Raw genomic sequence first — 23283 nt, 5'->3', positions numbered from 1 at the left:
CAAGACTGGAAATCCATCATTTCTTAATGGTTTTCCTACTACCTCACTACTGTATTACTCTTCTGTCTCCACATAAAAGAACCGGCTTCACAATACCCTGGTACAGTCCATGGGCTCTACAAACTCTTATTTTTCATCAAAACAGAAATCACAGAAAGAAAAGAGAGGCACCAACTAAACCATGTCTTATCTGCAATTTATGTTAATTATTTACAATTTTGATAAATCAGGTCATAATTAAAAAATAAATTATATACTCTTAAATAAAACTCCCCTTTAGACTCTTAATAGTTCAAATAAGAAAATTAGTAAAAAATGGTAAGAATCACAATGAGAATAAACCGTGAAGAAAGTGTAGAACTAACTCTGACTATTTTCATTAATATTAGCTTTTTTTGGAAGGGGTGACTTTTCAAAAAAGATAAAATGCAGCCAACTTACCAGGTATAGTTATACATAACCTAAAACAGTCAACACATGTAGAGGGTCAAGTGATAACTGGATCATTAAGTGTTAGTAAACATGCATACATATTCCAAGTCATTGCTTCTGCGCTGTGAAGCAGCTAACAAATTATAAAGACATATTAGTGGATTAAAAAAAGGCCTTGAAGTTTTTTTTTGTAAAGTTTTTAGGTGGCAGTTAAGTACAATCAAAGCCTTTGCTTAGGAAATAAGTAAAGAAGTGTGCAATGGTCTAGTAAGCATGATCCCTAAACAGTATGCATCTGTCTATCGAATCTGTGGAGAATGTGCACATTTTAAAAATAACTTGGCAAACAGCAATTTTATCACATATTTCATGATCCTGATAAGATCTATTTAAAGACAGATGCATGTCAGTAGGTCTAGGGTCACCAGCAGAAGGTTTCAACAGTTAAGGTGGAATTAACCTCTGACAGCTTTCAGGCCAGAGTAGAGGTTTGTTTGCATGCGTCAAGGAAGGGTTAAGAGAGCAGAACACAGGGAGTGTTCCATAGCTGGTGCCTGCAGATAGCTCAGGAAGGAAAAAAGGTACTGGGGAGGGACAGTCATGCAGAAGGGAAATACCATGAAGGGGAAGCCAGAGCAGGATGGGAGTGAGAGACACAGACTCACTCTGTCTGCGATGCGGTGGAACAGTCCGTGGCATCCCCTGGAAGGAGCCCTGCCAAGGAGAGAAGGAGGGAGCAGAATACCCACCCTGTGCAGAAAGAGATGGGGTAGGGAGGCATAATAAAGAAGGGAACCAGAGAAACCAAAGTCATATTTGTTTTCCCTTAAAATAATACAGCAGCAGTGTTAATTAGAAGTAAATTTCATTTTTAACATACAGGCAGCTCATATTATTAACACATCCAAATTCAAAATCTAGTTGCCAAATATTTTTACAGAAAATATCATCTACTCTTTGTAATTAACACACAAGTAACTTTTTCTGGTATAAAATAAATCTATCATATATCTTTTTTAAAGTATCAGATTATCTACTACTTTGAAGAAAAAGAACTGTAAAAAGAAGGATAAATTACATGTATTAACATATAAAAACATTAATTTATGAATCAGGAAATCAAACATTATCAAACAAAAATGCTTATTTCTTTTCAAGTCATAGATTTCCAAAAGATTAGAACACAAAAAATAAAGCTAGGGTTAGAAATAATTAGGATATTGTGACAATATGTTCTTACAAAGTGTGATATGCATGACATAGATGATGCATGCTTTTAGTATGGATAACTAATAGCTCCTTAATTTCACTTAACCATGTTTTATCAAAATTGGAATGCGTCTGTATGTCAGATGTTTAACATCACAGAATCAAGAACATATTTTGCCTCAACTATCCACTGTAGCCAAATTAAAAGGTAGCCACAGATAAAACTACAAAACATAAATGAAATGGTTCTAGTACTAGCAAACTTGGTCATAATTATCTTTTGCTTTCTAACTCATCACAGATAACACTGCTTCTTCCAACACATTCAGCTTCAAAAATGTCTCCTAAAGGTCTGGAATGAACCCAAATTGAATGACAGACATTTATAATCAGATCAGTAGATGGCTTTAACAGCCATGCATAATTTGTTATTCACCTTGAAAAACAAACTAGAAAATGTAAAACACAGTTGTTTCAAAAAAACAGCATATGTCATGAACAATAAATTCTTGTGTACAGACTTCTGTCTGCTAGAATGTGATGTCTCAGAGGGAGAGGTAGTACCTGTTAGTATTTATAAAGCTTCCTGACACATGCTATATTCAAAATTCAATGCCTGAAAATGAGTAACATTACACAATGAAAAAGCAATTTGAGACAACTCACAAATGTTACTTGTTCAAATACTGATGTGTGTGTATGTTCACACACCCAAACCTCTTTGAGTGACAAATATAAATACAACAATAAATAAATGAGACCCCTTGGAAAAGAAATAAATACTTTAATTCCCTTTGAGTACTTATCTCCAAATACACACATAAATACCCAAGTTATAATTTGGCAATGCCTAGTGGGGAGGAAAGTGGCAAATCTGAGTCTAAAGTTAGGACAGTTCTGCAGATATGTTAACCAATGCTGCTGCCCAGGCTTCAGATCAGGAAAGCACATGGGACAGTTTACTCAACAGACAAATCTGCAAGATACACTATTGTTTCAGTTACTCTGATATACTATCTCCCAGGCCAAGAAAAAGGAAACTGGTTTCTTGCTAGTAAAATTATAAACATTATAAACACATATGTGATAAGCTTTTTTTTGATGCATCAGTGGTAGTTTTCTGATTTTACAAAAATATAATAGGAAAACTCGACTCAGTAAGTCTACAGCATAAGAACCTAATTCTTAGAGAAATGACTGCTTACATATGAGTTCACCATATTCCACCTGTTGGGTTGGTATGTTACATGTGTCTCTATTACATGCAATGATATGAACAAATCATCATTTGGTGTTAGAAATAACTTCAACAGAACGTTCTGAAACACATGGCAGATCATCTTCCCATGATCCTCTCATTGTAGCAGTCAGTTATTAAACCAGGAGAGAGAAGTAGAATCGGGCCCAACTGTGAACAGTTTTAACATGTACAAGCCTTTTCACGTAACATAATAGTCTGCATCTTCCCACACTTGTTTTGATAGTTATGCAGGCCAGCTGATTATGTGACAGGACATATAGATCCTTTAGAACTTTTCTGCTGTCTGATGAGGGCTGAGGGTTAATTTTTTTAATTATTCAAATCAAGGTGTTCAAGCAAACACTGGCTGGTAAAAAAGAATATGTCCTGATAATTTTGAATTGTAATGAGCAAAATGACTTTCTATCTTTAAATGTTAAGGTTAAATGCTTTTAAAACAATATTAGAAGTACACAGAGTAATAGAATTTAGTCCTTGTCCTGTGTTTTTTTTCTCATCCAAATTATTTCTGAAATTTTTTAAATTAAATGTAATCAAATCGTTTCCCTCCTAACTTTCCCTATATATTCTCAATCCTCAAATTCATGGTGTCTTTTCTTTTATTATTGTTATCAGTATTCAGTATTAAATAATACTGTAAAGACTATCTTTAAAAAGAGCAACAAGCTCTGCTATAGAGCACAGCCTGATTTTGTAACTGTAGCCATCCCTTTCCATCAGCCTCCAAGCACTGGGATCAACTCGACTGTATATAAATGAACCTTCAGCCGGGTTTGGCAGTGCAAGCCTTTAATATCCAAATTTAGGAAGCAGAGGTATGTAGAACTCTATTATAGAGTTCAAGGCCACCCTGCTCTACATCAGGCAGCCAGGGCTAAATAGTGAAACTATGTCTCAAACAAAAACAAAATAAAATGAACTTTGGTTTCTCAGAGCACCAGCCTCCCACAGCATTCCCGAGTCATGCAAGTTTTTGAACAAGTTGCTTCTCAGTTTCAGCTCCTTTGTGTGGGGAAATGAGATTATTGGCATCTAGCATCTGTTAAGTCACAGGAAGTAAGCATCTGGTGGGTTGGTGCTGTGTCTTTTTCCACCCTTAGTGAACAGAGCTTGGCACTGAGGAATAAGCCACAGGTATCTATTTTGTGTTTCTCTTTTCTCTGCTCTACTGATTTGCTTATTATTTCTTGTGGGTTCTTTGCTTCAGGTATCTTACATGTAGCCACTAGGAGATACTCAACTCCACTTAGACAAATCTCCACAGGAAATTCATGTCAGCTTCAAAATGTTTGCCTTTCTACCATTCTGCTGTCACTGGTAAGCGATCTACTCAGGTGTCCATCTGTTACATTTCCCATTTCTTTCCACTTCTTAAATGGCTTCAAACAAACCTAGTCAGTAAATCTCTCAGCCATTGGCCTTTTCCATCTTTCATTGCAATCAGATTTCCTCCTTCGTGTTTAGATGGAATTCACAGAGAAAACTTAAGTGGATGCTATAATCAAATGACTGTAGCAATGTCAAATGTACCAAGGTGTTATGAGAAAATGTGAAAAGACACTGATTATAATCTGAAACCTTCCCAAAGGCTTTATTTTTTTTTAATTTTACTTACACTGAAATGATTTTTAACTGGCCTTTTCATTTCTAAAATTTCTGTCTAAAAAAACTAAAGATTAACAACAAGAACGATGCTGTACCCCCACATCTGTATCACCTACATCCTGTCTAAATATGCTAGACTCATTTAAAAAGAACATTTGGAACAAAGTATAATTTTTGAGTGAAAAGAAAAGCACTATATTATGGTGACTGTTTCCAACATAATGCATTTTCAGTGAAGTCCAATGAGCACAGATGATCACAGAGTAAATTTATTACTAACTTGATTCTTAATATTATTGAAGTAAATAAGCAAGCATTTATTTATTCATTGAATGAACCTCCATGAATCTATAGTAATTCCTAGATTAGACTTTCTGACTCTGTATTTATATGAGTTTTCACACTAACTCCACTGTTTTCCTTAGAACCCATCTATGCCCCACCCTACCTGTGAACTTACTACCACCAAACCCTCTCCCACCTCTACCTCCACTAGCTCTTCTGAAGTTAGACATTCCACTCCTCCCATGATAATTTTCAAAACCTCTCATCCCAAAGGTTCTTCAGTGTGCTCTGGGGATGAGGACCCAATGATTGGTAGTCAGGAGTCCTAAGTTATAGTACTGTCTCAGCCATTTCTTTATAGTAGAAACTTACAAGGCCATTTAATATCCCTTGATTTTTATTCCTATCTAGAAATGTGGCCAGATGACACCTATCAAAAAAATAGTAATGGAGGAAGCTGAAGTCTGAGTTTTTGAAAGTGCTTGGCTAAGCACCTGACCTTTACTTCTCCCAAGATCACTGTAAAAATTAACTAAGTCATGCACTGGGGTGGTTCTGCACCAGTTATTTTTATCTAGAGTGGGAGGTAGATTAATACTCTCCTTTCAGAACAATTAGGCTGGGGGAGCCAGGATGATTATGAAGTCTAAAGACTTGTATAAAGATACAAAGTGGAGCTTCTTATACCTAACAGAAATGCTAATCAATGATGTTTAAAACTACACTCCATGGGAAAATTGGAGGCCATGGAAAGAGCAAATGCCCATGTAGAGGCACCAGACACCATAATTTATCTTGGACATGTCTCCAAGCATTTCTGGACCCTTTAACATCAAATAGAATTAGGTTATCTTTGTCTAAGGATGCCATTTTGCTTTCTGTGATTTAAGTCCTACCTTTACCACCCTTCACCAAACTCTTGATTTGTCTAGACTTTCCCATATCCTCCAACCTCCTCAGAATTTGCACTGATTTATATCAGTGAGTCAGTAGTTCCTTCAGCTGTTTACAAATCAAGAAGTATGCATTTATCTGTGTATTTCCTTCTTTCATTTCTCCCTTTTCCTTCAAGAACCACAGTGAAAGAAGATCTTCAAATAAGTTAATTTCTATTATCACATCATCCCACATACAGAGAAAGCAATTACATATTCAATGGAAAGAAACAAAGTAAAAATTTTATAAAATTTACAGCTTACAGTTGGATTGACTATATTAACCTATATATTTTTCTATTAATTTGTATTAGTGGGACTCTGCTGCAATATAGAACATAAAAGGAATCTCCAAGTATACCACGCTTTCTCTTAATAATAAAAGTCTATTACCTACCCCATATAATAGATAATGACTGACACCCTGAAGTGAGTTCCAGGTACTCAGAGTGAATAATATGGTACATTTAGCACTGAATATATGTTGATACATAACACTTTCATAAACAACAAACAATATTTGGGTGGAAATTTCCTATTGTTTCAAATAAGTCACACCCTAATTATGTTTTCATGGATTAATGTTTCCTAATTCCCTCAACAGTTTGTAATTATAATAATAAAAACTATTTGGAAAAGCTTCAACACAAAAGGGAACCTACTACATCATACACCTTCAAAGTGGGATGTATTGTACAAGTGGGACCACGGTATTACTACTCCCACAAAAACATGCAATGAGAAAAGAGTAGACACTTAAATAAGATGGGTCACAATATGCACAATGGAAAAGCTACTAAAAGCACATTCACTTGTATAGAGCACACAAGAGAAGCTTTGGAAAGCACGTAACACCTAGGAGACAAGGGAAAAGCAGCTCATCTAAAGACAAAAATAGCTATGGCAGATTCAAAATTATTAGTGGTTATATTAAAAAATCAAAGCAACACAACAAAAATGACAAAAGACAGAAGTTAAGAACAGGTGACTTACAGGGATTCTTCTCCAGGGTGTCTGGGTGTATTTATCAGCATATGTACACTTTTCCTCTTTAGATTTCTGGTGGCAGTTACACCGGGTTGCCTGGACAAAACCACAAATGTTCAAAATCGTTTTCTTCTGCACATACACACAGACAGTTAGACACTACGTTAAGAAGAACAAGCCAAATCACCAAGCTGCATAGTGCAATAAGCTCTGGTTACTTTCTTGGCAGACATGCCTACACCAAACTTCAAGGTCTATTCAGTTGCCTTCCCTTTTTCAGGGACTGGATTTGAGATAAAGCCAGTGAACTACAATAGTTCTCTTGACAATCTTTTAAACTGTCTAAAAACCTCACCATATATAATTTTATGTATATAAAAATATACAACATCACTTAGATGGAGGATATATGCATCAATCAAGGACATAAAAGAATGCTACTGAAAATTTATATTCCTTTTTCTGATTTATTTTGTTTGATCCTGCTGTCCTCTGCCCCTAATAGCCATGGTCTTCATCAGATATAACTACTTGCAAAAGAATGTTAAAATTGCTATTCTTTCAAAAGACAGAGTGGAAGGTTCTCATACCTCACCTGAGATTCTAGTCACTCTTTTCTGCACCCTCCAGCCTGCTATGTCTACTTCTGCCCTAGTGAATGTGGCCCTGTGATCTTGGGGAGTGCTAGAATTTATATTCTATGGAGCATTAACTCCATCTATGCATCTATGGGATGAGAAGTCCCAGTGGTCTGAGTGCTTTGGGCTCACCAGCACTCCTTCAAGCAACCCCTCACCCATGCTCTGAAAGTAAACTCAGTAGACTCATTGGTTCCCCAAGATGGACTTTGGTGGAACTGTACTTTAGGTTGATGATGGTGCCCTATAAGGAAGAGCAGGTGTTTGTTTAGAACTCTTCAGAGAAAGTGTTCCAGCAACAAGCACTACAGACAGTTTCCTAAATGTATCTCTGATGGAATTCTGCTGGGTATTAAATACCAACAGTCCACACACTGTGTCTGTTCTTTTGTGCAGGGCTACATAGCCTCTTTGATGGTCTTTACCGTACTAGAATATCATCAACTGAGAAATAAATTCTCTACACAATTCCCATCACCTGCCTTTGAGCCTTTAACCATATCCTATCTGTCTGTTCCTATTCTTTCAACCTTAGTGGTTGAAAGAGTTCACAATGCTATATCCTTGACATTCTGAATGGAAGCAGTATTTTATAAAGCTGAATTTGTTGTTTTGTTGTTTGATTCTGAGTAAATATTATCTTTTAATTTTTGTGATTTTATGCAGTATGTTCATTTTAGCCTGACATATTAATTATTACAAACTATCCTATAACTGAATTCAAGATACTATACAAATGGTCTTATAAACATCTGAAATCACAATTATAAAATTATGAAGATTCAACCAAGGCTAACTCTGAGGAATCACACACCATCATTCACAGAATTGAAGTATTTCCCTAGAATCCCTTTCAATATAACCAATTCTCAAGGCAAGCACCTAGTGTCACTCTACTTACAGACAGAAAATGCCCAGGTACTCATTTTATGTCAAAGTTCCATCATATACTTTAATTGGAGCACATGTACTCTAAACACAATGCTACATAGAACTCTGAAAGCCAAAACAAAGTCAAGCTCCACTCTAGCCCTGTCTTATAAAAGCAAACACAGCTCCCCAGGAAGAGCCTGTTTTATAGTCTGTGTTATACTTACAAGCCGATGCTCTAATAGTTGGATTTTCTCATCTTTTTTCTTTATTTCCTCTTTAAGTTGTTTTATTTCATTTAATAAATCTTCATTCTGAAGTAAGAAAAAATACTGTCATTCTAATGAGAAACTTAAAGTCAATGAAGTCAAATAATGAATGGATTATTTGCTCATCTAAAAGGAAATCTACTAAAGGTTTAGAAAGATTGCATGATCTAATGGCAATTGACATGCAAACAATGCGCAAAATGGAAGTAACTGCTAATATTCAAGAAGTTCTCATTTGAATTAGCATTTATGCTGATCTTGGCTACACAGAGATATTGCTATTTATTCCTTTGCATTAACATAATAAAGAAACTAGGCTAAAGGTCATAATACAGTAAAGGAAATCACCATGCAAAACTGACTTCAACTAAAATTTCAAGGGACACTTATAAGCTGTCTGTCAGGGCAGGGCAGGGCAGACAGAAGGAGTAATTAATGTACAGGAGAAATTTTAAAATTGGCTCAGCACTCAGCAAAGGACAAATATGCCAGATAAATACCAGGGAGTATTCTGCAATGAGCCACCTTCCTGACAAGTGCAGACTGAAGGAAAGTGAAAGGCACCAGCCAACTTTATCAACCAGACAAATCAGTACTATAAAATGGAAGGCTTTGTTAAGTTAAGCAATATTCTGATGACATTTCCAATCTGGCAAGTACTGTTAACCTATCCTTAGTCCATTTTGTGTACCGCTACTCAGTTACCCACATATACACATATACTGAGGAAGTACTATAAGAAATTAGAATGCATATTCTCATGGAAGACTTTTCTAGAACAAAAACATGTAAACAATTATGTGTTACTACTGAGCAAAATATTTCATCTCCTTCATATACAATTAAACATAGATGCAGGGTGAATATAATTAAAATACATAACATACACGTATGACTGTTTTTTAATTTTTAAAAAATGTAATTATTTTAACAAAAGATGACAAATAAACATTAAACAAAGTTTTTAGAATATGACCTAAATCATCCAAATGACAGGGAAAATCAGAGCTTATGAAAATGTTATCATCTATACTGTAATTACGAAAGACTATAAAAGATGGACTTGAAGATAGTTTAGAAAGTAAAACTTCATAAATCAGGAGGAAAAACGATAGATTAGAGAACATGAAAGATAGATGAATACACTAATGACACACGTCTACACTGTACAGAAAATAAAGCCATTAGGATTTGATATATATAACTCATCATACAAAATCCTAAAATATAAATACCATTAACATTGAGGTGAAAACATAATGAAGGATTTAATATAACTCAAGGACAGTATGCGATCACATTCAAGACTCCCACAAAAAAGTCTGCTAACTCTCACAATCATGTTAAGTGGTAATTGTTGGAGAAACAGAAAAGACTAAGTACTGTTTTATAGATGCTGATGAGCAAGAACATATCCAATATAATTAAGATTATTCAAAACTGGTATATCAGACCTAGCAGTCAAGGTGTTATTTGAACATTTACAAGTATACAACATGTTTCCAAATGACATATGACAAACAACTTGATGGAAAACCAAGAAACCATTATTTATGTAGACATTGCTGGTTTCTACAGTGTTAGAGAACATATGTTCCACGTGACATTCAGATACAGTACACAGCAGTACAACAGGCACTACTGTATGGAACGACACTTTACAACGCAGCTGCATTGTGTGATTTTTGTGTGTCAACTTGACACAAGCTACAGAGTCATCAGAAGAAGGAGCCTCGGGTGAGGAAATACCTCCTTGAAATCCAGCTGTAAGGCATTTTCTCATTTAGTGATCAATGGGGAGTGCTAGACCTGGGCTGCTGGTCCAGGGTTCTATAAGAGGGTAGACTGAGCAAGCCAGGGGAAACAAGCCAGTAAACAGGTCCCCTTCGTGGCCTCTGCATCAGCTCTGGCTTCTAGAATCATGCCCCATTTTGAGTTCCTGTCCTGACTTCCTTCAGTAATGAACAGCAAAGGTGAAGTGTAAGCATTTGCCCCTTCCCCATTTGCTTTTTGGTCATGGTGTTTTCATCACAGCAATAGAAACCCTAAGACAACAGGGGGTAATGTGCCTGTAAGGAAATAGACTCCAGGAAAGTCTTGAAAATGAGCAGAAGGACTGAAGATACAGAGAAACGCTGCAAACTTTGGCTCCTATATAAGATACTCAAAGTACCACACAATACAGAAGTGAGGACAATCACAGTACACCCAGGGATCTACATACAGTGGTACTGCCACACACATGCTGTAGAAAAAGAAAGAAACAAGAAGTAATTTTAGCTAAGAAACTAGGCAGTGACTACCATCAGGAAGGACCATGCATGGGCTTAGCTAGGGAATGACAGGTTTGATCTTGAAGTGACTTGGAGAGTTTGAAGGAAAACTTTAACAAAGACAAAACTGGGCTAGGAAACTTCACCCAAGGCACTGCAATACTCCAGGTGAGAACTGGAACCTGAACCAATAGACCGATCATAGCTTTGAGGAGACTTGATAATCTACACCAAATGAAAGAATTCAAATCTGTGTTTTAGCTTGAATGACATAATGAATGGCTATGAATCAAAAGAAATGGAGAATACAGGACACAATAAACTATTGCATCTCAACTTAAATAAGATGTAAACAATAAATTACCTAGACAAATAGGGAATGGGGACATGAATTAATGCCAATTGTCAATGAGGCTATCATGCAATACTAACCATATGGATAAACTACAAAGAAATAAGAAGCAATGAGACCACAGTAATGTACAAAATTGAATTAGTTTTGTCTCTTCACACAAAGTTCCTGGGCTGGTATGGTGGTACATCCTTGTAATCACAGCACTTCAAAGGTGAAAGTGTGAGGATCTGAAGTTCAAGATTATACAGAGGCTACCCTAAGCTACACATGGGCTAGCCTCAGCTATACGGCAAGTTACACAGCATTCTGGACTACATAAGACCTTGTCTCAAAATTAATTCTTTGCTTGTATAAAACCTGATAAAATTTGAAGAGATATTTAATGGGGGGGGTGTCAGTAAGAAAGTTGAAGAAAATTTAGACACTCCGTGGTCATCTAAATCACTGATTTTAAACTGGATGCAAATACAAAATGATTTTCTAAATAAGCCACAATCTTCTGCAGATCTGCTGCCATGGGACACCACCTCACTACCAGTCATGCAGGAACCCACAGACGGGAAGTCACTGAGTGATTACAGGTAGACAACAAATGAGAAGGGCGAGATTAGTTGCCCAACATAACTACTGTGCTATATTCTTAGGATTTAGTTCTTGGTGAATTACTAAGACACCTATAAGCAGTCTATGCTCCTCTGTCCAGCTATTTCCAACCTAGGCCAGCTGAGTCATCTGGAAGCAGCATCTGCCACATCCAAGTAGAATTCATATGAATTTCTCAAAGTTCTTATTCCTTTATACAACAATGCTATGTCATACCAAAGGGCTGATCATTCAACTTGAAGACAAATTAAACAATTCCAGCTGATATACAGACCATGTGTAATCAAGTAAGAATTAGCATTATGTTAAGTCACTAATGTTTCTGAGGTTATCTGTTATTGCAATGACTGGGCAATTACAGCTTGGAAATGGGAAATAAATGCATTATCTTGAAAATATTAAATGAATCAAAAATTACATGTGTACATTTGAGAAACAGTTGTAAAAGCTATCCACTAAAATCTAAAGATCATGAAAATTACAATATTTCCAAACATTTATTAAAACATATATAGATTCTACAATTAGATTTTCAAATATGGAAAGGGTAACCATATTACATGAATATTTCTTCAATTCTATGAATATATGAAGTACCTCTTACCATTTTAATTTATTATAAATCTTATTTTGATAATTATTATTCATGGCTATAAGCAACAGTAGTAACACAGGGGGCAAATTACTTTTAAACTGACAAGGAGGGATAATTTAAATTAAAACATCACTGGGCTATCATTTTAGTTTCATACTGTGGCAAAAGTTCAGAGGAAATGTGATTGTTTTCCCAGAATGCAAAGCTCTATGCAGGCCTGTTTTCTGTAGTAGAAATTGAACTGACTCATTGCCTTGTGGATGTTAAACAAGTATTTGGCCACTGAGCTACAATCTCAGACATTTTTGTGACAGTATCTCACTACATTGTCTGGGATAGCCTTGAACCCAATGTGTAGCACAGGCAGATTTCAAATCAGCCTCTTAATTGGTGGGATCTATAGACATGTGGCACTATAACCTCTATTATTCAAAGCTTAAAATGTTATTGTTCTGTTTCATTACTTTTATAGCAAAAACTTTGAAATCTTCAGCATAACTACCTAGCCATACCTTATATATCTGGTCATCATCTTCTGGCTCTGGACTGGATGGCAATGATAGCTCAACATCATTCAAAGATCCACTTCCATCATGCTACCAGGAAAAGAAGGGAAATGATGAAAGATTAATACAATAATCACCAACATTTGCTTGAGTTTCAATTGCCTCTAGCTCAAACACTAGAATAGAACAAGAAGTGAGACTTCAGAAAGCTCCCCTCACCTTTGTGCTGGCAGAAGGACATGTAGAAAGGAATGGGGAGTGGGGCAAAGATAGCCCGAGGAAACAGCAGATCCACTGAACAGAGTTAGAAAAGGACTATGGGGAATGTCCTAAAAACATTTAAAATTAACTCAGCGGAAAAAAAAATGGGAAATTCAGCTGAATCTTCTTTGATCTAGATATATTTTGAGTATAAACAACTCAAAAATAGTATATTAAAACTCATCAAAGCATGACCATAAAAAAATCATTTGATTAAATACTAGATATGTGGGAACATGTGTCACGTGACTCTGCGTAGGATGTGTGAAAAAGGAGGCCAAATGATATACAGTGCTGGAAATCAGGATAGACACAGACAAAGGTACTGAGTAGGGAGGGACATGGAAGGACATATAAGAGGAAAGCGGGGAATGCTCTATGTCTTAATGAGAAGGTGCCATATAAACTTACGTATTGCAAGTTCAAGCTTATGACAGCTATGTCTTTAGCCCTCTACTAGCTACAGAATGTACCCTGATAAGAAAAAAGTGAAAAACAAAATATTTTGTCCTTTAAACACCAGAATGTTAAATGAGAGGATACCATTAAGTTCTAGTCTTTTCTGAACTGATTTACTAATTAAAAAAAAATATTCAATGACTCAAAAGAGACAATCTCAAGAAAGATGGACCAGTGAAGAATGTGCCAGAGGTGGTGCTGAGAAACTGAGCCTGAGAAATGCAGCACAACTTTTACAGCACCAAGAATATTTGCCCTGCTTAGTCACACATGTTCAGAGTCCACATAACCATGGCTTACCTGAAATGAAGCAGGTGTGTCTGAATAGGAGGGGGGGGAGCATTTAGGCTATCTGTTATAGAACATACCTATTCAATCAGAATCTGTAGAGACGGGCCAAAGCTTATTTAGCAAAGTTTAACAAGCAACAGAGATTGCAGTTAAAACTAGCATTTGCCAGATTCTCAGCACTGAATAAATGAACATTTCTACTAATGATAATATTGACACTAAGACCTAAGAGGAAAGGCAGTAACCTGGTAACAGCAAAAGTGTGTGTGTGTGTGTGTGTGTGTGTGTGTGTGTGTGTGTGTGTGTGTATGCACATGTGCCATCCACAGGAATGGTATCCATTTCTTTTGAGGCAGTCTTCCATTGGCCTACTACTTACCAATGAGGCTAGCAATAGCCTCCTCTCTCTGCCTCCTCAGTGCCACCACACACCTAACATTTCACATGGGCACATATGTTTTCAAGACAAGTGTTTGACTGACTGAGCCATCTCCCCTTAGCCCCAGAAAATTCAATTTTGAAAATGGCTTTGAAGCAATGAGAAAGGGAAGAAATTTCAACAAGAAGTCCAACTCTAATGATATGACATATCAATGCAGGGTAAATCTTACAAAAAAAAAAGTATATTTGAGGAAAACAGGCTCTGAAAATTTAACCTATTTCTAATTATCTTCCTGCTTACTGTACAGAACCCCACAGAATAAGGGAAAATACAGTACATATTGTTTTGCAAGGGCTGTGAGTGTAGCTGTGGAACATGAGAGAGAGAAGATGGGGGAGGGAGGATTCTAGGAAAACCATTAAATTGCCTCTAAATTCCTCAGTACACCCAGAGCACAAGTGGTCTTTAACAGCTTATCAAAGTTTGAAAGATAGCCATGAAATAAACTAAAAGCAGATCCAGCAAGCTCCAACTAGCCTCTGCTGTACACCTAACTCAACTGTGGTTTCAATCCAGGGCTTGTACCCTGAAGCCTGTTAGACCTTTTCCTACTGTAAGAAAAAGGGAGGGGTGAGGGAGGGAGGGGTGTGTGTGTGTGTGTGTGTGTGTGTGTGTGTGTGTGTGTGTGTGTGTGTGTGTGTGTGTGTGTGTGTTCACTATAGAACTTAAACAAGATGAAAAACTTGAAACAGAAAAATGTCAACTCATGCAAACACCAAAGCCACAAATGGCACAGAATTTAGAATTAATTAGAAGAGATATATTACTAAGCTATCAAAAAAAAGTTCAAAATAAAGGTGAACTCTAACTAAATAGAAGAAAATGTCTTACTCCAGAAACAAATAAGATAAGGTAAAAATAATTTAAAAATTTTATATTTACTTTAAAGACTCACTATCAGTATTATGAAAACAACAGAAATGATCCAATATAATTAATGAAGAGAAAAGACACTGACCAGGAAAATGAGATTAACAGTCTGCTCAGGGGTGTATGGGGACAATAACAAAAGTTGTCACACTCAGTCACTGATGTCACATAACAGGCACTCATGAAACACAGGAGTTAAAAGTTTAACAAGCTCTGCTCTATTCAAAGGATTGAACACACAAACTAGGTCCTGTGAAGTAACTATCAGCAGCTGGAAAGGAAAGCAAACCTCTAATCCTGCATGGGTCTAAAGAGGAAGTCACAGGAAAATGAGAGAATGATGTTACAGACCAAAGTTTAGGGAATACATAAATAAATAGACATCGCACTCGTAACCAGAACATAATAAACCAAGAACAAGTAGAGAAAACAAACTAAACAGTAGGGAGCAGAAAGTAATGAAGCAAAAGGCAATCAATGAAACCAATAACATTTTCTTTGGCCAGGAGTGGTGGCAACTGCTTTTAATCCCAGAGGTGGGAGGCAGCTAGGCAGGCTAGTTCCAGGCCAACCAGGCATATATAGAGACCTTGTCTCAAGAAAAACAAACAAACACAAACATATTTTAGAAACTATGAAAACATATAGCACAACTGCCAAAGATGGACAGGGAATACAGACCAAGATTAGTTCCAGGAGTGAAAACATATGGTCACTAAAATCTCTCAGCTGTTGATTGTCAAGAGCCAATTACATGCATAGTTCTATGTATACAAATTTGAAAACGTATATAAAATGGAGAAATTTCTCTAAAACTAGAAAGTTTTCAAACTCATCTAAGATTAAGCAAATACCCTGTGTAAGCCTATGACTACCAATGAAAATGAATTTAAATTTTTAAAGTTTTTCAAAGTGATCCTGTCAGTCCACATCCCTGACAAGACCAAAAAAAAAAAAAAAAAAAAAAAAAAGAAAGAAAGAAAAGAAGTGCAAGTAAAAAATGACCAATATTCTTCACAACAAAGATGCAAGGTTCTTTAACATACTACTGAAAATCAGATTCAATGTATCTAAAAAGCAAAACATGTCATGAACAAATGGGATTAATTCTAAAAATGCAAGGATAGTTCAGTTTCCTGAAAGGAATGTAATCATGCAATCAAAAACAAAAAATCACAGCACATGCCTCAAGGGACATTAAAGAAAGGGGTCAAAAGGCAGTCTGAGCTATACAGCAGAACTCTGGGAAGGAAAAGTAGGGGTAAGGAGGAAGAGAAGTGAGCAGAGGTGGGGTGGGGAAAACAGGTAACCAAGTAAAGCAGAGTACTCACAAAGAAGCTGGAGAAGCAGTGAGCTGGTGTTACTGCACAATGACTTCATTTGTAATACGTCCCAATAACACCATAGCCACTAAAAGTTAACTTCTGCAGCCGATGGCAAACTGTCAAACTCCTGCTCTATGCTACAAAGATACTGACACATTCATAAGAATTTATTTTATACCTACACTGTCCTTTATTATCAGGGTACTAGGATTAGAAGTCAACTTAAAAACCAAGGCACCATATACTCATTTTTCCCCCAGACAGGGTGTCATGAAGCCCAAGCTAGACTCAAACCTGCTACATAGTAGCTAAGGATGACCTTGAATTCCAGGCCTTCCTGCCTCACCCCCAAGTGCTGGGATCACAGGCAAGGCACCACCATGCTTAGTTTAATGAGGGAGTTGGACCAAAGCCAGGGCTTGAGGCACTGCAGGCAAGCACTCTACCAACTGGGCTATCTCCCCAATCCCCAAACAAATGTTGTAAAAACTGGTGGGAACTGTATAGGTTAGCCTAAGATAATTAGGGATTATTAATAAAGTTGTTACTACACCTTAACTTTTAAAAAAATTTATTTTTTAAAGATTAGCAATTTAGATATAGAAGATCAAAGGGGAAACAGGCTTTTACTTAGATCAAAGCACAAGAGCTTAATGATCATAACATACTCTCCACCTGAATTAATTGGTAAGACTACTCCTCCCTTAAATAAGACACTCACAGTGGTAGTATTCTGCTTCACCTTGACTAATATGAAAGTATCTAGGCCAAAATTAGAAAATACTTTTGAGACATGTAGAAACCAAAGGAAGAAAATTATGCACGGATTGAAAACATTTTATTTTTAAAGATAGTTTATCAGGCACTTGTCCCCAAGCTTGATGACCTGAGTTCAATTCCTAGGAACCACATGGTGGAAGAAGAAAACAAACTCTTCCAAGTTGTGCTTTGTCCTCTGCACCACACACAGACACACACAGACACACAGACACACAGACACACACACAGACACACACACACACACACACACACAATACATTAGTTTAATAAATAGTACTAATAAATAACACCACACATGATTTTTTTTAATTCACATTATACACAATAAGAAAGTAATACTGATGTTGGGACACTATTTAGTGTGTTCTGCATAAGCATATACACATACATAAGAAGTAAGATATAAAGCACAACACTGAACAAAACAAGCAGTTTAGTTGACTGCCCAAATAATCAGGATTTTTACTGAGTGATCAGCAGTTTCTTTAAACTTTGAACTCTAAATGCACTTATAATGCTAATGTATTCATCAACAAATCACAAAAAAAGGATGTGTTTTCAGATGGAGAGTTGAATCCAGGGTCTTGTTCCCACTAGGCAAGAACTCAACAACTGAGCCACATCCCCAGTCCACATTGGCATTTTATTAAAGATGAATACGCCTTCTCATCTGAAAGCATGAAAGGGTTACTGTCAGCCAGCCTTCTTCATTGCTGTTTGTTTTTTTATTTAGTGAGGCAGCATGAAAGTACACTTCCAGCCTGATACATAACTTCCACATTTAATCATTGGAAAACCTGGTAATGCATCTTACCCAGGAGGTTCTCCCATGAGTTTTCAAAAACTGAGGTCTTCCTATGAGTTCCAGAGCAGCTGCAATAGACATCAATACTTGAAATGGCTAGCAAAAGATTCTGGCAGCACTGGCCAGCCTGTGCTGACAGGCATCATCAGTGATGTCAACAAAGCTGCTTTGTGTTCAGACAAGCTAGAGCCTGGCCATGGAGGCATCTCAACAAAGAAGCAGAGGAAGGGGAAAGAGCTTCTTTTTATTTTCAAAAGTAGTTGGGTTGTTTGTTTGGAAGTTCAAAGATATATGAATAAGCAAATTACATCCATCGAATACAGTTCACAATGTCAACTAACAATTTTGAGTAATGTCCATAACTGATCTATGGCGTTTAAAATCTAGTAATTCAAGCAACATTTGAGGATGTAAAAATTAGAGACTTTTAAAGCCCGATTTCCAGTTTTTCAGAAATGAATTGATCCTAACAGATCATTGATGTAAAGCATCTTAAACAAAAGAAAAACACTTGACATTTAAAAATATATGAGAATGTGTTGAAATGGAACTCATCACAGTATTTTGAGAAAATACTATCGGTAAACCTATGTTTAAGTTTAGCATTAAACCCAAGTAACACATCTCTGAATCTTAGCATGTTTTTCTATACTACCCTCCCTACCACACACATACACTTAAAAAACATTACTTTTAGCTAGGCATGGTAGTGCATGCCTATAATCCTAACATTCAGGACTGAGCTAAGCACCTACTGAGACACTGCTCATTACCTGAGCCCAAAATACAGAAGGAAGAAAGGAAGAGAAAGGGAGGGAAGCACACATACACAAACACATTTTTTTCTAATTTTCTCCCTTTTGTTTTAAAAACATTCAGCTCTAAGCAATCTGCTCTATCCTATTTGTCTGTACTATGGAGTGAACTCAGTATTTCTTTTTACAATCTTTGTGAATACTTTCTAAGTGAATACTTCAGTGCTTTATTCTTTCACATTCTCATTCACTGTTCTGTGTTAGTATAGTATCCTCCACTAAAGGTTTTTTGTTTGATTTTTGCTTTTCTCTCTCCTGTTCTTTTTCAATGTTCACAAACCAATTAACACTTCCAATTTGGATGCATTTTCACAAGTTCCAAATGTAACACTGCTAAGATATTGGTTGAATTATACTGGGCCTATAAGCAGCAAAGAATTGTAGATTCACACCATACACTTTAGATTGATTCATATAACATATAATTTGCTACCCTTTGTAACACACCATTCTTCTAATTATTTAACACTTGTATGTTATTCCCCAAACTATAAGCTAGCCATTCTGCTTAAGCATTTATCATCTATGAATTAAGCTTTGAGTATTCTCTTGTTTACCTAACTAAATATAGTGCTGTTCTTGGGGAGTGGGACATGACACACAGACTTAGTGTCATATCTAGGTACTTAAACTTTCTGTCATATCCAGGTACTCTACATACGAATGCATGAATATGTATATACACACATATGTATGTATGCATCTGTACACATAGTATTATAACAAGTTCCATTAAATAGTGTTTATCCTTATTACATGCCAATTATCTTTAATAATTTTCTATTGCCTAGCTTCACTAAAAAACATAACCATTATGAACAGAACCCATTTCAACACTCACAGCTAGGTTTAGCCTATAGTTTTAAGAATAATGCCCTGACTTACAATTAAAAATAAGGTTCTCTTTCTTTTTAACTTCAATATTGTCACAGTCTTTGGCATGCAAACAGTACTTAATAGAGTATGGAGAGTGAAGAGCAACAACAACTAAAATAAACCTTAAAGTAAGCACAGTTCACTTTGGGAACTTGTATGTAACCACGTGGGCAACTTAAGCAAACAATTAACAATTCTCAACTTTTCATACTGTAACAGGCCCTGAGACCTTAGCACAAGGATACCTTGATGAATTACCATTCAGCCCTTGAAATCCAGCACATATGCATCTGCACCTGCCAAGGAGAACAAAGACCTAATGCACTAACATTGCTTTTTGGCTTCTGTACTTCTACTTCTGGCTGAGACATGTCAACCCAGGATGTCGATTTTGTGCTTAAAAGCTCACTTTGAAAAAGGCTCAGGACTACACTTGGGTCCAAACATCCAGTGCTGTTGCCAGCCGGCTAATGAAGACTTTCTAGGGGCTTGAACCTGTGTCCAGGTAGTCTTCTCTGATGTATATACCTCACAACAATACTGCCCACAACAATTCAGATTCAATAAAATCCCTATCAAAATGCCAGAGACTTCTTTCAGAAAATTAGTAAATATCAACCCTAAAATGTATATGGAACCACAAAAGTACATGGATAGCTGAAGTAATTTTGAATACACACTTGCTAGTAGGGAATATACTTTAATATTTGGTTTGATGCAGAGAACCTACCTCATGAACTTCAAGAAAATTACTGATCTTAAAGAAACATACTTGAGGGCTGGAGAAATGGCTCAGAGGTTAAGAGCACTGACTGGTCTTCCAGAGATCCTGAATTCAATTCCCAGCAACCACATGGTGGCTCACAACCATCTGTTATGAGATCTGGTACCCTCTTCTGGTGTGCAGATATACATGGAAACAGAAAGTTGTATACATAATAAACAAAATCTTTAAAAAAAAATACTTGAAATTCTAGCAATCAGGATTGAGGCAGATTGATCATGAGTTCAAAACAAGTCTGGTCCTCATAGTGAGTACAAGACCACCCTAGGAGATACACACACACACACACACACACACACACACCCTCCTGTCTCCATGAAAAAAAAAATTGTAGCACTTTGAGCTTGAGAAGTAAACCTAATAAAACTAAACTGATCTACAAAATATTGCTCAAAAAAAAAATTTAAGGAACTAAGTCAACTTACCAACATATCCTGTTCATGGACACAGAGATATTCAAGAGGTCAACTCTTCCTGAATATACATACTGGTTCAATGTTACTCCTGTCAATATCCCAAAAGACTTTAATATGACCTAACAAATGATACCAATAATTTACAGAAAAACAAAACACTAGGGTTACTTAGTGGGTAGGAGAGACAACTTGGTACTGAGGCTTGCAGCAAGACAAGGCTCTGGGTTAGAAGGGAGGGAGGGAAGAAGGGAGACAGGGAAGGAGGGAGGGAAGGAAGGAAAGAAGGGAGGAAGGGAGGGAGGGATGGAGGGAGGACACTAGAGAGGAGAGAAAAACTTTGGCATCATCTGCACCAAGAATATATTAGAAGTGAGCATTTGTCACAGGAAAACAAACAAAAAATTTACCTTTAAGAGTAAAACAGAAACCACTGAAGATGGAGCACACTGCAATAACAGCAGGAGCTCCAGGTCAACCTGGAGGCACAGTGAGACCCTATCTCCAAAAGAAGTTAAAGGGGGTGGGGCAGCAAATAAAATGTCTATAGAGAAAGCTATATTCTGGTAAACATGGGTCTGCAATCAGAAAGGATCACACTGGGACCTTGTTTGTGTTTCATTTCTCAACCTGGATACTGAGTGTCAAGCAGTTTCACATTTTACATGTCTTCGACATCCTACAGGATACATTCTCTATGTGATGTTCTCACACACTTTTTTTTCCTGGAGTAATGAGAGCTGTGTTTTGACAAGTTTTACCATCTATGCTAAAGCTTGTGTATTTAGTTTTGGCAAAGAAGTAAAATTCAGAAAAACAACTTTATATTAGTAACACTTTACTACATTTTTCTATGCATTCCTTCAACATTTCCTTTGAGGTTGATTTATACTTAGCCCTGTATTACTCATTGTAATGTCGCCACTGACATTACAAACCATACCTTCTCTCCCCTCATCCTGCCTTGCTGACCCCCAATTTCTGGTTTTCTGCCACCAAGAAGTAATCACTCAGTATGTTCTAAACTCAGAGTACCACCCAGGATACTACTGCTTTCAATATTTTCTTTGCCTACCCCCAAACACTTATGTACATGGTACATTTATATACATGCACCTAGAAACACACACATAGAGATACACACACAGAGAAGAAAACTTCCTGGTTTTTCAATATTCTCAATATTGAAGTGACAGGAAATATGAAGCACAACAATTATATATCCCACTTGGCATTTCATAAACACTATTGCATATCCTTTTATTCTGAAGACAAGCATCCCAGAGGAGACAGGGCATGAATCACAGAGACCAAATATATTGAAACCCAAATAAAATGTCACAAAGAAGCACTTTCTTTTACTCTGTCTTTAATTCTTTTTATTTCCTGTTCCAAGATCAAAAGAGCTGAATGTGATAATATGATGAAACCAAAGGAACTCATGAGAAGATGAGAGTAGTCCACATGTACAACACCTCTGAAAGTCACTGTAGTGTTTGCTAGGACTGGGTGCCAACATGCTTTCTGAGAGACCCAGTCATTCCACTCAGGTACAAAGATACAAAAGTGCACAAGTATGTTCATCCAAAGACATGTGCCAGGATGCTGCAATGGCACTATTCACAAAAACCCAAACTGGAAACCTGCCTAATGCCTGTCAACTGTGAAACAAAGGAAATATTTGTAAAATACAATATTCAACAGCACTAAGCATAAGTGCAAAACATAACCAATGACTCATATGTATAGTGTTAATAAAAGAAGTCATATGGGACTATTACATGGTTTCATTTCACCCCAAGTTCAAAACAGGTGAACAGACTGACTTCTTCAGAACCAAATAAATGGTCTCACTAGAAAACCAGAGGAACACCTGCAGCAGAGCTCCTGTCCTGTTAGTGTTCTGCTTCTGGAATGGGTGCCAGCTACACACACACATTCCCATGTGTGAAAGCTCAATAAGATAAGCACTCCCACATGTGTACTATGCTCCAACCAAAAGCTTCTGAAGCAGGCTATAGGAAGTTTAAGGCATCGTCGTAATCTTTTTCATTATATTTCTATAGTCTCCAAGGTCAGTATTTAAAATACCATCAAGATTCCACAAATTGTGCACTAAAACATACAGATTAACCTAAAACAATGCAAAGCCATAGTTTTAAAATGCACACTATACAAATACACACACACACACACAGGTACCCTGAGAGACAAATCTCCAGGTTTCTGTTTCTGGCTATCAAGATGAGGTCACAGTGACTGTCTTTCCTGTCCCATACAAGTGTAAGAGCTAAAGAATGAGGTGCTTGAAAGTCCTATTTAAACTATAAACTAACCCT

At 36.7% G+C, this 23283-nt stretch overlaps 1 protein-coding gene across 9 annotated transcripts in view; it reads right to left on the bottom strand.

The window, feature by feature from the left end:
• Positions 1–23283, bottom strand: part of Ccser2 (coiled-coil serine rich protein 2) — a 124675-nt gene that overhangs the window by 16156 nt on the left and 85236 nt on the right. For 4 of the 9 annotated variants that reach the window (XM_035452382.1, XM_027389433.2, XM_035452383.1 and 1 more), the window contains exons 7-10: positions 12830–12913; positions 8450–8536; positions 6721–6810; positions 1098–1182 (exon numbers count right to left, since the gene is read on the bottom strand). In XM_035452382.1, the coding sequence (XP_035308273.1) occupies positions 1098–1182; positions 6721–6810; positions 8450–8536; positions 12830–12913 (346 nt within the window). Of the gene's footprint in view, positions 1–1049; positions 1183–6720; positions 6811–8449; positions 8537–12829; positions 12914–23283 lie in introns of all 9 variants that reach the window. The other 5 variants (XM_035452385.1, XM_027389434.2, XM_027389431.2 and 2 more) reach the window with 4 other exon arrangements.

Source organism: Cricetulus griseus (genome assembly GCF_003668045.3).
Source record: "Cricetulus griseus strain 17A/GY chromosome 1 unlocalized genomic scaffold, alternate assembly CriGri-PICRH-1.0 chr1_1, whole genome shotgun sequence".
Classification (NCBI taxonomy): Eukaryota; Metazoa; Chordata; class Mammalia; order Rodentia; family Cricetidae; genus Cricetulus; species Cricetulus griseus.
The sequence above is the reverse complement of the archived record's forward strand: the minus strand, read 5'-3'. Positions and strand labels throughout refer to the sequence as shown.